Source organism: Varroa destructor, unplaced genomic scaffold (genome assembly GCF_002443255.2).
Source record: "Varroa destructor unplaced genomic scaffold, Vdes_3.0 BEIS01000001.1, whole genome shotgun sequence".
NCBI classification, from domain to species: domain Eukaryota; kingdom Metazoa; phylum Arthropoda; class Arachnida; order Mesostigmata; family Varroidae; genus Varroa; species Varroa destructor.
This window is the reverse complement of record NW_019211454.1, coordinates 9,464,859-9,479,218: the sequence shown is the minus strand read 5'-3', so window position 1 is coordinate 9,479,218 and position 14,360 is coordinate 9,464,859. Positions and strand designations below refer to the sequence as shown.

General features: G+C 39.5%; 2 protein-coding genes across 5 annotated transcripts in view; both read right to left on the bottom strand.

The window, feature by feature from the left end:
* Positions 1-4,203, bottom strand: part of LOC111245883 (uncharacterized) — a 79,265-nt gene extending 75,062 nt beyond the window's left edge. For all 4 annotated transcript variants that reach the window (XR_015322110.1, XM_022794835.2, XM_022794825.2 and 1 more), the window contains exon 1: positions 3,368-4,203. The gene's annotated coding sequence lies outside the window, so the exon portion shown is untranslated. The remainder of the gene's footprint in view (positions 1-3,367) is intronic.
* Positions 4,204-9,107: 4,904 nt separating this feature from the next.
* Positions 9,108-13,535, bottom strand: LOC147758224 (uncharacterized). The gene is made up of 3 exons (XM_086976996.1): positions 13,235-13,535; positions 10,684-10,890; positions 9,108-10,100 (listed from the first exon to the last, which is right to left on the bottom strand). The coding sequence occupies exons 1-3, from the start codon at positions 13,262-13,264 to the stop codon at positions 10,056-10,058; spliced, it is 282 nt and encodes a 93-aa protein (XP_086833122.1). The 5' UTR covers positions 13,265-13,535; the 3' UTR covers positions 9,108-10,055.
* Positions 13,536-14,360: the final 825 nt, after the last annotated feature.

Genomic DNA, 14,360 nt, shown 5'->3' with positions numbered 1-14,360 from the left:
GGACTAATTTCTATTGGTAAGGTCTTTGGCCGGAGGCAGAAGGTAAGTGACCGCGGCAATAGGTGACAATGGATGGGGGTAACATGGGACAATGCAAATCGAATCAATCAGAAAATCAATTTGTCAGTGCTCAAATGGCATTGTTATTATATCTTAAGTTGTCTAGGCTGTTGGTCATTGGGGCTGTATGTACTACGTAGGATACTATGTCATAGAGTGGCAATGGCCGAACGCTTACTTTTGCTGTCGCGTACGACTGTTTACAGATATGTATAGCATAGAACCAGCATTTTGGCGCGTCTCTGTGAATACGTATAGCTAGTTAATCGCATGCCCATAAGCTATTCTAGACAAGCGAATTTAGACACTTAAATAAACAACGAACGGTATGTCTCCAGTGTCAACGACGACGAGCAAAAAAATAGCACCAACAGGAGCCAGGGGTTGGTCGCGGGCATATTGAAACGGGGGACGATTGCTTTCGCTACGCGAAGTGTTCGACTACATCAACAAGCTGATGCCCCTGTTAATGAGACCGTCTCAGATCGGTTTCAGTCTGATGACATATAAGCATCTAGTATCTATCATCTGTGCCGTTGTAAACCTTGACCCGTGATTATTGCACAGTCAAGTGAGGAAGGATGCTCTGCGGGAGACAAAAAATATAACCTGATCAAAAAAGCAAGAATAATGCGGAGCCTACAACGGTGTTCTAGCACTAGAACGATACAGAAACAGAGCATCACTTCGCTGTTATAGGTCTGCTGCAATAACAACAGAGATCGTAAGCAAACATGTTTTACTTATTCGTAAATACATATAAGTATTGTAGGATAAAAGTTCCATGACCCTGAATGATCTTCATGTCTTGACCAACATACCATGATAACGTATCAACGTATATGGTAGTTGAAACCTTGTTATGTTATACTTTGTATAATGTGTATAGCGATTGACGTAGATGTGTGTAGATGTCTGTTAGTCTTTAATGTCCATGTTAAGCCTATGCCTTCATTTTTATCATACGTCTACAAATAACCGCTGTGCCGTCATGTCGTAAGACCAGGATTTCTTGACAAATTTTTGAATCAGCTAGGAGATGTTCAAAGATTGAGCCCGCTGTGACAAACAAACACTAAGCGATATTTATACTCTGAGTTTGATGACTTTTGACATTGGTTCGCAAAACGAAGTTTAGATTTGTAATCTAATGGCATAACAAAATCTTAATTGATACTTTTAATAGATGGGTGCCGTTAAGTCAGTAAGCTGGTCGGTGTTGTAAGATTTTTGAAGTTAGCAGATCTTTTCTGGAAAGGTCGCACTTAAAAGCATCGAAGTTCCCCGCTACTCAATATGACGTTCGTTCTTTTTTTAGCAAAAATTAAAAAATGGGAATGCAGATAGGTGATTTTGATGACCTCTCACCTCAGACATTGTGACCTTATGGCCATAAGACGTTCCTATAAACAATTTTTCTAAACCCTAATAATAACCTATAAACAACAAAACACCTGTGGAACAATGGGGACAAACCTTTGAAATATATAAGCCAAACATATGTTGACTTTTAAGAACAACTAAAAACAGGGTAAACAGGATAAATACGTGGCTAGCTGATAATAAACATCGACCCGTTTTGCTGGCGGACGAAGGTCAATGTTCTCGATTATGCTTTCATTTGTGAACGTGCTTAGCACAGTCTTTTGATCCGAGCAACCTATATTAAGGAACAACCTATTGTATAATATATATGTATATATCGTAGTCGTCAAACGGAAGTAGCAAACCCGAATGTGCCTTTACTGATAAAAAAAATCCTATGTGACAAAATCATTTACTCAGTGTAACCATAGAAATTAAGTATATATAATTAGACCAACTGAAGAATAAAACAGCACCGGCACCAAAGCCACGTATATTGAACATTTCTATCATGGAAAACAGCACCTTGAAGTAGTCAAGTGGTCACAACAAAAACAAGTGCTTATGTGATGTTTGTATCAACATTCATTTTGTGAATAGCAGAGATTGTGCACAGCTCTCTATATCAGCACGAGATATGTGAAAAGGAAAGCTTGTAGGAGACACGCTTTCCTAAACTGATTAATGCTGTCTACACACTGGATTCAGACGTCGGATTTACACACGGAGTAGTGATCAGATGTCCAGCGAACCAGAAGCACAAACATGAGGCCATATCCGATCCTGTTATGAGCCTACAGCTTGTTAACCGGGTTACAGGACATAGACTGACTGGCAGACTGGTTGTCTGTTTGCCGATCCAGTTTGTGGGACTCTGATCTGACAAAGTCGTCGTTAGTCAAGGGGCCCCTGGAACCGCTCCCAAAACCGAATATAGTTCAGCATTGCCGCTGGCGCTCACGTTTAAACCCAAACCCACAACAGAAAGACCTTCGCGTCTACCGCTGGTTTCAGCCACTTTTGAAGAGTACTAGCTAGTAGGATGAGCAACAAGCCGCTCCGGTATGATGCTTACAGATGAATACGTTTCTATTAGATGCAGTGTAACCTTGATAATTTTGTTAGACGCTTTTTGAGCCATATGTTACAAATAATTGACTTAATAACATTTCTATAATCTATACTGGCATTATTCAGCACTTTTCAGTTACTCGATTATAAGGAGTGGTGCTTTGGTGGTTATGTTTCGGTCCACGACAGCCTCGTAGTCTACTCTAAGTAATCAGATTGTTGAATAGGCTGCAGCAAATCATTAATGAAGGTCCAACGTACAACAGGCGAAATAGGTACACCACCTCGATGCCTTTCACACACAAATGAACCGAATTTGAATGAACCGAGTACCTAATTTTACTTAATAGGCACAAGCAACGTATATTGCAGTTACAAATTTCTCTAGCGATTTGCTAAACATAACATGATAAAGGTATATTATCGGCAAAACTTACGACGTTTAAGGTTATCTTGCTATAATAAAAATCTGACAATGCACTTTTAATTTGCCCACAAAAAAAATAGGCCAAAATGTTTCTCTGGCTGTTCATGCGTCATTTTTGTCGAATCGACCCTCTCATTTCAATGAAGACCCGCCGCCGCTCGCCTTCACCTTGAACTTCGTCCTTACGTCACGACAAGTCTATTACATAGTCCGTACATGTACAGGAATAACGGGACAATCACGGCTGATTTATATAGTTTCCCGAAACCTAGAAGAATTTGGCGGCCTGCGCAATAGCCCACGTGAACGTAGTGCCTGACCTACTCTCAATTTCTCAGCTTCAACGTTTAATGCCTTTTTATCGCGCGATTATTTGGTGGTATTTCTTAATATGCACGTTTATAGATGTTCAACAATTTGTTGATAAAATGTTATTTCACATACCTGAATCTGTAAAATCCGCGAAAGGTTTTTGATTGTTATCCGATTGAATGTCTTTGAACAGTTCGCTCTTGTTTTACGTTGCGTTGATTGAAATTACCTGGGCTCAATCGTACGCTGAGACGCACGAAGTATACCTCCGGCTATTAGCTATGATAAGTATCCAATCAAGGCCAGACGACAAAGGAAGTTGTTGCTTGATCAGCTGTAACTGCAAATTATAAGCAGAACACTAACTGACAACCCACCGAACCGATATCTTTTTCCAGCTTTTCCTTTGATCGCACTAGAAATGCTATATACGAATTCCTACAAATCTAGTGGAAGTACATGAAGGCCGGTTCTCGATCAGATATATATGACGCAAACATAGATGATCCGAACACAGACACGCACATACGATACAGGTAACGAGCTCGCACGAAGCACAATCTTCGAGTCTGGATCTTCGTTTAACACTTCCGCGGTCGCACCTATTTTCAGAGGCACAACAAATTCCCAGTCGATAGCCGCGTCAGTGGCGAAGCCTATGCGGCGTGACTCCTAAAAAGCGTAGGAGAACTCTCCGCTTACTAGAACGCTGTAGCGCTGAGATGGCGCCGTTTATAGGCCATCGGCAAAAAAAAAAAGCTGAAGAACACTCGCTCTAACGCCTGAACAGAAATGACAGCTGTAATCCTGTACAGCTGAGTTTAATTGTTAGCGCGCTCCGAACGTCGCGTCATACAATGGCACACAGCTGACCGAACGGTTAGCGATGATGGTGAATGAAAGCGCCACGGTTCAGCATTGGCGACCCTTCGACTAGCTCTGGCCTGTCGTGAGCTAAGCCGTTCGCCCGCGTTTGCAAACTGCCGTGTCGTTAAGAGTCGACCTTTCTCGTCGCGCACTTCCCTCTGCCCAATGCCCTTTCCCATAGGACGAGCGCCCTCGCTGGCGCGGTGCTCTTCGTCATATTAAAGATGGATACCAGTGGAACGTAAAAGATTTCGAATAACTAACGGAAGTAATAGTAATGAGGGGTCATTTGAACATTTACGCTTGGCAACTGGATAAAAATATTCATTTTTCTGCGAATAGAAAATATTGAAGAGAGTCCTAATAGTTTACCTTAATAGGCAATGTCCGCATATATGGTGTATACTATTGAGGGCCGTTATAGTGGATTTTAGAAGTGGGTTGCTTAGGTTATCATGAAGGCTAACTGATGAGTAAAGTGACCTAGCTTCATAGGTGAGTGACGGCTAATTGTTGCTCTGGTCTATTGTATTTATTGATAATTCATGCGAAGTTTGCAGTAGCGAACAACTCTCCCAGAGATCTGATTGCTCTTTTTAATAGATCTGACTATTTTCACCGAAAGAATTCGCCTTAATTGTGACCTGTGCAACAATGATTCGTGAAACTGAAAAAAATAGCGCGCTTTCGAGAAAGCTCTTGCAGCACGTATTTGTAAGACCGGTAAAAGCGCTCACCATCGAAGTTAAGCTGTTCACGAGAGAACAGGATAGATGATCTCAACTCCGTAGTTGATTTTATTTTGAATATCTAAAGACAACCTGGAATAATTTTCTTCATTCCTTATCTGATTGTTCGATTTTACTTTTTAAACACGGCTAAAACGCCCGTACCCCTAGGAGTCCTTCTATTATTTCTGTACGTTGCAGTTCACGGACGTGACCATCAGATACCGAATCCTTCGAGTAGAACAAATTTCTCGTTTTTTTTTTTAGTCTAGAAAATCACCGATAGTTCTTCAAACTCAAAGAATATGTACATCATATTTCAGTAAGTTTCAAGTAATTATGTGTAGGCCCATGCAATGATCCTTAGTAAGGCGATTACTATATCGTTCAGAATCCGTCGAGGATGATATAATTCGATCCTGATGTAATTTGCTAGACCGCTAGTATTCGGTATTTCCACTTAACCTGAATGAACTTTGTTGATTTCTTTGCTTTATCTAATTTTTTTTTGCTTCCCCCTAGGTGCCCTAAACAACCGAGACGCTTCGGTTTTTCATTCGTATAGCAGTGAAGTGCTAGGACAGGCCGTAACTGCTGTGGTAAGAGAAATTCTAGCGTTTGTGGACGAGCAATTGGCTACATAATTAGGCTATCACCTCTCGACAGTCACGTAACAATAAACGCTGAGCTAAAATGACCACGCAGCTTTCGGCCCGCTCCCTGTGCCACTTCGTTATCATAGGCCAACGTGAAAAATTCTAATTGATGCAGTGCGCATCTAGGGCTAGCACAAAACGGTTCGTTTTATTCAGTCTTTGTAAGTAATCCCGTTCCACCGATAACGGTCTACAGCGAAATAAATGCCTTTGTACGGCAACGCTGATTTATCTTCTTTTTTTTTGTCTATATGACAGTGATAGTGATGCTAAATGATTTCATCAAAGAAAAACTTCAAAAAATAATGCGCTACACATTTTTCCAAGGCATGCAGCGGTGCTGATTTTCCTTGTGCTTGGTCACAGCTACGGTTACCATGACACACATTCAGATTCATCAGTAGACGTGGCCTGAACTTTGAAAAGTGCCTTTTTTTCGGTACTTGTATTCACGGTGCCTAGCTGTAGAAAGGGGTGAAAAATCGGGATCAACGGGTTGGGTCCCGGCTTGTCGAAACGTTACTCAGGCCCATTTCGAACAACCGTGCTCTCCTTAAGCCAATGCGCATTGACGAAGCTTGGCAGTATGCAACTAAAAGTTTAAGTAACAAAATTTAAGTCTATTTTTTAAAGTTATGGTAGCTAAGTAGGGACGGCGGTTCTATAGAGAATCCGTGAATTTAGTAGAAACACCCGAGGCAAAGGAATCATTAATTGAATACCGCACACTCTTGTACGACACATTTCGGCCATTCGGGTATATCGATTTGTGGTTATTTGTTTGATATTCATAGCCCAGGCTTCGTACAAAGACGACAACCGTAAGGCTGGAAGTGTAGAGAGGCTATAGTACGAGTACATAAAGTGAACTAAAAACACCCTTAAGCACAATCGCGTCTTACCAATATATTGCGTTTTTCAATCTACATACTTTACGGTATCTACACACATAGATCTAGATAAGTCAAAGTAAGTATATAAACACTATTTTGTACGCATAAATGGTGTAATTAGACATTTATCTATATTCGATACATAGAGATCAGCTGAATATTGTTCTGTTTCGTTTCAGGTAAATCGCGGACGCCACGGTGCCTTTACTGTAACGTATTACGCAGTTGAGTAGCTTTGTAAGCTATTTGATTTGTATGTTATGGTTATTGATATGGTTGGCCTGTGCAAAAAAGACTGTAGTGTCAACTGCGTCACGTGAACCGGTTCGTGTAAATGTGTTTCAATTCGATTTTAAAGCAAAAAAATCGTCTGCTATTTTTTTTCTTGTATTCAAAATACAGTGCATTTGTCTGTTGAAGCTCTAGAGGACAGCCTTTACGTATCTGCCCAGAGACACTTTTACGTTAATTCCGACATACGCTCACAGTTTATAGTTGAACTAAAATCAATATTGAAACCCAATGATACAATGGTGAAACCACATGTGGGCCGCGAGTACGCCGAAAGATACACAAATATGATTTTGTTACGTCACATAAATAATACGTATTGTGCTGTAGCATCTGCACTCGCTCGGGTAGACTTGTGCTCGCAAACGTTATCTTCCAGCTAGTTTCTTGTTGCTCACTGTATAACAACACCGAACGGTTTTCTTGGAAGCAGTCGAAAAGAGGTCTTCTTTATTTAGTCTTCTTTTAATGTGACTAGACAGCGTTTTTCAGTAGAATTCCGGTTGCAAAAACTTGTGTCTGACTGCAAGATGTGGTCTATGTCTAGGAAGCTAACCGTTCAATTTCAAGAATCAACAATGTGTCGCCGTGTTCCGGCCGAAATTCGTGTACAGGACAACTACGAAAGTGTATAAAAATAGGACACACATCAACGCGTTATATATACAAGTTCATTGTTTGAAAATGAAGCTCTGGATCGACCTCAGACGATCTATTACCACTTTTTCGACTGTGATAAGTCCTTATCTTAGCGCCGTCGTTACGGAATAAGTAACACCTTTTAATTTAAATATTTCTTGCTATAAACTCGCATTTTTCAAAACTGCGAGTTTATAGCAAGAAATATATAAATATATATATATATATATCTGTCCTCTCTTCTTCTATATACTGCACAAACTGCTCGAAAACGACGCATGCATGCAATGTATGATAACACCGTGACCTATTTATTTTGGACGCATGGCTGTAAAAATTAGCGAAAGTGTTTGCTGTTCTTCGGATCCTTTAGGAGAATGACATTACTAAGGATCATTTCTAATTTCACTGATTGTATTTTTAATCCTTTAGACATTGTTTCTACATGGCACCGTTACACAGCATACTTGTCAACAACAATCTGCATGCGAAGTTTTTACATAGAAAAATGTGGACGATAGAAAATATCACAGAGAATAAGCGTCGAAATGCTTGTTTGAAAAGGCACTGAACCATTTAGCTAGATTCGAGCCTCAAAAGAAAAAGCTAGATAAATGTATCAGCGAGCAATTGAAAATAGCAAGAGGATGAGTACTTAAGTTTGAACATGAGTACACAATACACTATATATACATTTCGTGTTCTTTAGATAATTTTCATGTTATAATGGAAAAAATCGTATTTTGTCGTTGACGATCGAAATATAGCTATATATACAGTATTCTATAATCGCCAAGGCCTAGTGCTTCGTTTTGCTGCTTGTTTTTATATGAAAATATAAAAGGGAAAATTAACGTTTGGATCAGGTTAACGCATAAAACGTCGTCTCCAACAATCTTAGCCACAAAACCTATGTTTTTATACGTATGTTGTCTAGTCAAATTGTAATTTATTACCTCGTAAGTAAACGTGTAAAGTAGACAAGTTACACTTTTAGTTACGTTACATTTTCGCATGATATTTTGATCACTATAAATCTTTGCAGGCATTGTTTAAAAAATGGATACCCTCCTAGAGACATACCCTTCTTTTTACAACAAGCTCGCCTAGCGGAAGACAATATATAGCACGCAGTGAAAACATTAAACAAATAGCTCTTCATGGTAGAGTCTGTGCGTACTTTAGTCGACCGACATACATGGGTAGTACCACAGTGTTGCTAAAACTCAGTAAGGACTAGATGTCATCACGAGTTTTCTATGTAGTGAAAAAGGGGAGGCTGTATGTCCAGACGTTGAATCGAATCTATTTACTTTCTATCTCTTGAATCTCGAAACATTTAGTAAGTGTTTTAGGCTCGAAATCAAGCACCATAATTGATGGACTATTAAAGGTTGAAATATAATAATTAATTTACATATCAAAATCGACTCTCACACAGTTATTGTTTCTAGCAGACGCCGTCAACTTTTGGACACCATCATGAAAGCGATGAACGCTCTCGTTCGGATCGGAATCGCCTTAATGGACATACCATCCTTGTCGTTTCAAGGTTGGTCATTTCGTGTTTACAGCTAATTATGACCACGTTGAGTGACGTAGCTAGGTGACCAGCGCGTCAGACAATATCATTGGCATACACATTAGCTCACAATACCTGTGGCGCGACCTGTTGTAAAAAATAAGAAACGTACCAGAACGAACCCAAACGGGAAGAGGCAGGAAAAAATCTATTATGTATTATGCTTATTCGTATTTTTCTAGCATACAAGCTTATGATTTGTAGTTAAAACACAGGTTTTACATGTTGAATAAATTAGAGTTTATTTAGTAGCATATAATTGTGAGGATGTACACTTTGGCGCTATATCGAACCTATTTACAAATTTGGCTAACAATCGTACATAATTCTGTTGCTCTAAATCAAAGTCAGTCTATGTTAGTAACGCAAGATATAGTTAGTTTTTTTCGAGGTGCGAGGGCGCTTTCAGGGTCCTGCTGCTGCGTCCATGCTGGCGCAAATAACCGGCGCCTTAAAATCCTACCATTTCATTATTAGTACGAGTGTAATTTCGGTAAAATAATGCTGCTTTAAAAATAAGCCAGATTCAGTAAAGTTTAGAGTTTCATAAACCAATTATTTAGATCCTGAAAAGACGAGGGCTGTCGCATTTGGCACTGTTCCATTTATATGTAGTGAGCAATGGTGACAAAATCTCTGTGACACAGAACGTACGACTTACTACCCCTGGGGCAACATGAACGAAGTCTGCGCTGGCCCTGTTATCCTCACATTCATTATCATAGGATACAAATCGTATCCAGTATAAGTGTGCGTGATGTTTTACAACGGAATGTTGTGATTCGAAGACGCTCGGACCCTTTTACGTGTCTTTCAACTTTACCTTGGCCGTACAATCCACAACGAGAACTAGTGAATTTAGTCGCTTTTCATTGTTTACGTTGATGTTTACGACGTTTAGCTACCAAGGTACTTGGACAGTGTCGAGTATGCTTTTCGTAACGGCTCAGATATTTCTTTATTGGTCTATATTTCTCTATAAGGACATTCTAAATAGCTCTGCTTCTGCTTAAGAAAGATCGAAACAATGAGTCGGGCATATGAATGAAGCGCGCCGTTTGTTTGACATCCGTGATATTAGAAACGGTTTTTCTCATTGTCATCCTTAATATATTAAACTTCATATCGCCGACTAGATGTGTCACCAGGAGACGAGGCCTAGCTCTACTCGTCAGGCTTTACAGTTAGTCGAGCGTCCGGAATTTTCACCTTCAATAGGAAAAGAATTTATCCACCACGTATCAACGCATATAAGATATATTCAACATATGGTTGTGATAAAAAAATTTCTTAAACATGCTTGCTATGTATATATCTACTGTATATATATATATATGTATGTATATACTGTGTAGAATTTAATATGAACTTCAGCACATTATATGCTGATTACATCATAAAGAATGTATTGCTTTAGGCAAAGAAGCAAAAATAAGCAATTTTTTCTTAATACAAGTAACAATCTGGAACTTTTTTTATAGGGGCGAACCATTGAGGAAAGAAGAAGATTTCTACCCTACTTTTTCATACTTTCAGAGCACAAATGATCCTCAGGCCCTCAAAGCATCCCAGCGCACCAGCTCGATTTCTGCTCCGTCAGTCGACTATTTTATTATTACTTAAGTTTTTTTTATTACTTATTATTATTATTATTATTATTATTATTATTATTATAAAAATGTTATTAAAAAAGATATATTACTGAAAAAAATATCCATATATACGTATTATATAAATGTGCATTTTCAACATATATATATATATCAATTAAGAATGCCAATGCAGCGCTTACCTGTTTGCTTGAAGCTTTTGTAGATCGAGAGGCTCGAGAGGGGTGTACTGACCCCCTGTTATGCATCCGCTTGCTCTTTACGTATCGAAAGGCAAACATAGGAGCCTGTGTTGAATAGCGTCGATGGACAAGCATCGAACCGAGCAAGTTCTTCCCAAAAGCCTGCGCTAATACGGTGATGATTGGTAGGACACAGATTGCTATGAACTGCAGTTCGGATATAACGTTGTAATAAGAAGAACATTTAAAGTATGCGGCTACCATCAAGCATCAAATAGTATTAGAAAGTTAAGCAACACGAACTTAATCCGGGACTCCTGTTAAAATATTCTTTTTCTATTGAAGGATCAGCGAGTCAAATGATATGACAGCATGAAATAACCATATACTAAACTGGGTTAATATTAGGTGTACGCGTATGGAGGGTCAATCAGCATCGATCCCAGCCGCGAAAGCTTTTCATTGATCCATGTACAAACGATCTGGGTCCAATGTATCGAGTGGGCCGAACTCCGGCTACACAGTTAGGAAAAAGCTAATTTGCAATTAAAATACAATTAAAATAGTGCAATACAATAAAAAAATAACTTACAATTAAAATAGTGCTTGTGCCAAGTGAAAGCTTTCCTTCTCAACAGGAGGGCAACCCGCTTCCATCTCTAGACTGGTATCAGTTTACTTTTAGCCCATCCCGTACGTTTATACATTTTCCTCTCATACAGTGATTGTCAAGCAATCAAAGGTTAAATGGTAATGGACGATTTCTCTCCCGAGCGATGATGTCCGTTATCATGGCTAACACTCCTTCAGAATCGCTTCTCGGAGAAGGGATTCTAATCAGACGCTCGTGAAGGAAACCTCCTGATATGCCGTTGGTGCCATGATTGATCTAACGTGACACGGCTCTGTCTAGTGCGCCACACACGGAGAGTCTGCTCACTATTCATTACATAAACACTTGCTGTGTAATACTTCATAAATAAAGGTGAGCACGAGACACTTGTGACCACCAACTGTACGCCATATCATTGTCAATATGTACTAAACTTTGTTTGTCCGTCAGCTCACTAGCACCGTGGGCGATTCTTTCCGTTAGGAGTTATTCTGTTCTCTATGCCGGTTCTGTTTACGTTTCAAGCTATTCATGCATATTGTATTAATAATTATGCACCGTAATACTAATCTCACAGATTTTTTGCATGACGTGCATCGACCGAGCACAATTCCACTGCCCTATCCGTTTACTAAGGGAGAGGACTTTACTTGATAGTCCTGAGAGAAATTCGGGCCCGCTAGACTAAACTGCGTTCGATTAAGACAAACATACATGATTACTGGATCGCGTAATCCGACTTTTTCAGGACCTTGACATTTGGGCTTGATGACGGTTCTAGCTATTATTTCGAGAGCGCAAACATCTCCAAAGCTTTACCAAAAATCCCTCTGTCAACACACTTTAAACATTCGATGACAAACTAGCCGACAGCTTCAATAACTCATGTTGAGTTAGAAAACTTATATTGTGGATTGCGTTGTTACGCCAACATCTTTCCAAGGAACTTAACTTATGAGTTACATGCCAGTTAGCTAATGTGGACAGCAGATAGCAATACGACTTCGGAAGCGGGATGTCTTTATAGGGAAGGTTTTCGAACTCTGCTTGATTTGATTGTACCTTCTAGAGAATTGGCATTCCAAAGCATTAGCAGCTGCCACAATGAAGAATGTTAGAGAACGTCCTCTATCTCTTAGCTATAAATAGAGCTTCGTATTACTGGACATCTCAGTCTTATCAGGGTACGATTTGCAAGTGAAACGTAGATCTCTGCGCAGTGTTTTGTAGTCTATTCAATGTTTTAAAGAACAAACTCTCTGCCAGTGCGAGAAATTACAGGGAGAATTAGGGTTAAATAGACAAAGGGCTTTCGTATTGGCGAAATCCTTGTACTATAAGTATTCAAAAAGTTCACAAAGTTAAAAATACTTGTTAAATAATCAGGAGCTAGTGCTTTTTTCTGCAAACAGTTAGCTACGACAAACATTTTGGCCATAAAGATGCACACGTCCAAGAATCATTGGGAAATGGAGATCGTCAAATCATTTACCAACATTTACGCTCTTCAACTTGCTCTGTCTTTAAAAAAAAATTTACGTGATAGCATCGCGATAACACATCTGTCTATTAAACTTAACGATGGTGGTGGTCTGACTTTGAATCCGGGCATAAAGATACTTACTTTCGAGCTAGCAAAAGCCAGCTAGCCAGTCATCTATATTACTTCCTAACAGCTTGAGTATCGGACGTAATATCCGAAATATTTATGCTTTGTTACTCTTAAATACGTTAATTACTTCGAAATTTATCAAAGGGCGTTGAAAACAGGCTCGAACAATCACACCCGCGTTGTAAACTTGACGACACGTCACTGTTCTATTAATCCCTACAGAATATCTATAAGTACTCCAATCTACCTGATTTTTTTAGGGGGTCAAGAATCAAATACACTACAACACGTTACATATTATAACTAGAGACAAAATGTCCACTTACAGCAGTAAAGAAAATTCGCATGAGCTTCATTTTGGGTTTTGTTGCGTAAAGCCCACTCTTAACTTGCTCAAACACAAATGATGTATTTTCTGGCCCACCGATGACAGCCTCAGTTGTCTCAACTTAGAAAAATGACTGTGTCAAAATTCTGAAGCTCGTCGTGTACGTATGCTTGAAGAAGGGTCTCGTTTTTCTAAATAAATGGGGACCTATTGAGATGTTACGAACTCTCCTCGGCTACACAGCGGGTGACGCGAAAATAAAATGCGATAGGTTTCATCTGGCCGTAACAACGCGCGCACCGGGGGAAGTACGTGGACATCAAGAGGTCAAAGGGAGTCTGGGGAAGTGGGACGCCACCTTCGCGCGGTGGAAAGAGTATATTCAAGTAGCCAAATACAGTCAATATGTTCTCCAGGCCAGACGAGACCTTCAGCATTGCTATCTCGCTAATCGTTTTGCCGTTTAGTTCGTTTGGCAAATGGACAACGATAGCAACAGTTCTTTTGTTGCCAATCAGGTTGCGAACATAGGTAGTAACAAAAAGAAAAGGAATGAATTAAAAAAAATATCTATATTGCACACACAACTGCAAGTCAATAAATTTGGCTACTGGTACATCTGGCCACAATGAAGTCTTTCCCGATCGTTAATCCCTTATTCTTTTCGATGTTTTTTCCTTTATTTACACCTATTTTCACAGCTATATGTTTATTATCTATAACTATTTGTAATCTGTTTTCGACGCAGTCGTACTGGATTAACGTATACGTTACTACACATTTACGATTAGCTGATTTCGATCTTCCCAGCGGAAATAGACCACACAATATTTTTTTCGTTTCTCTCCGGTGTAAACAAACCCAGAAACCTTAAAATCGACCTACTGATAACGGAACTGTACGTATAACAGACAACGTACTAGCGTTAAGGCAGGCAGCCTTATCAGTCGGCTCTTACCTGAAACTCGGGTGATAATCACTTGAAGTAGGTCAGCCATGACTGTCAACGTTTCCTGGTGGCATACCAAACCAGTGAAAAAAAACCGTATGCCAAATGGGGACCAGAGAGAAAGCGTTATTAAGAAATATCTAAAATAAATCAGATAAATAAATAACAAAAGAAT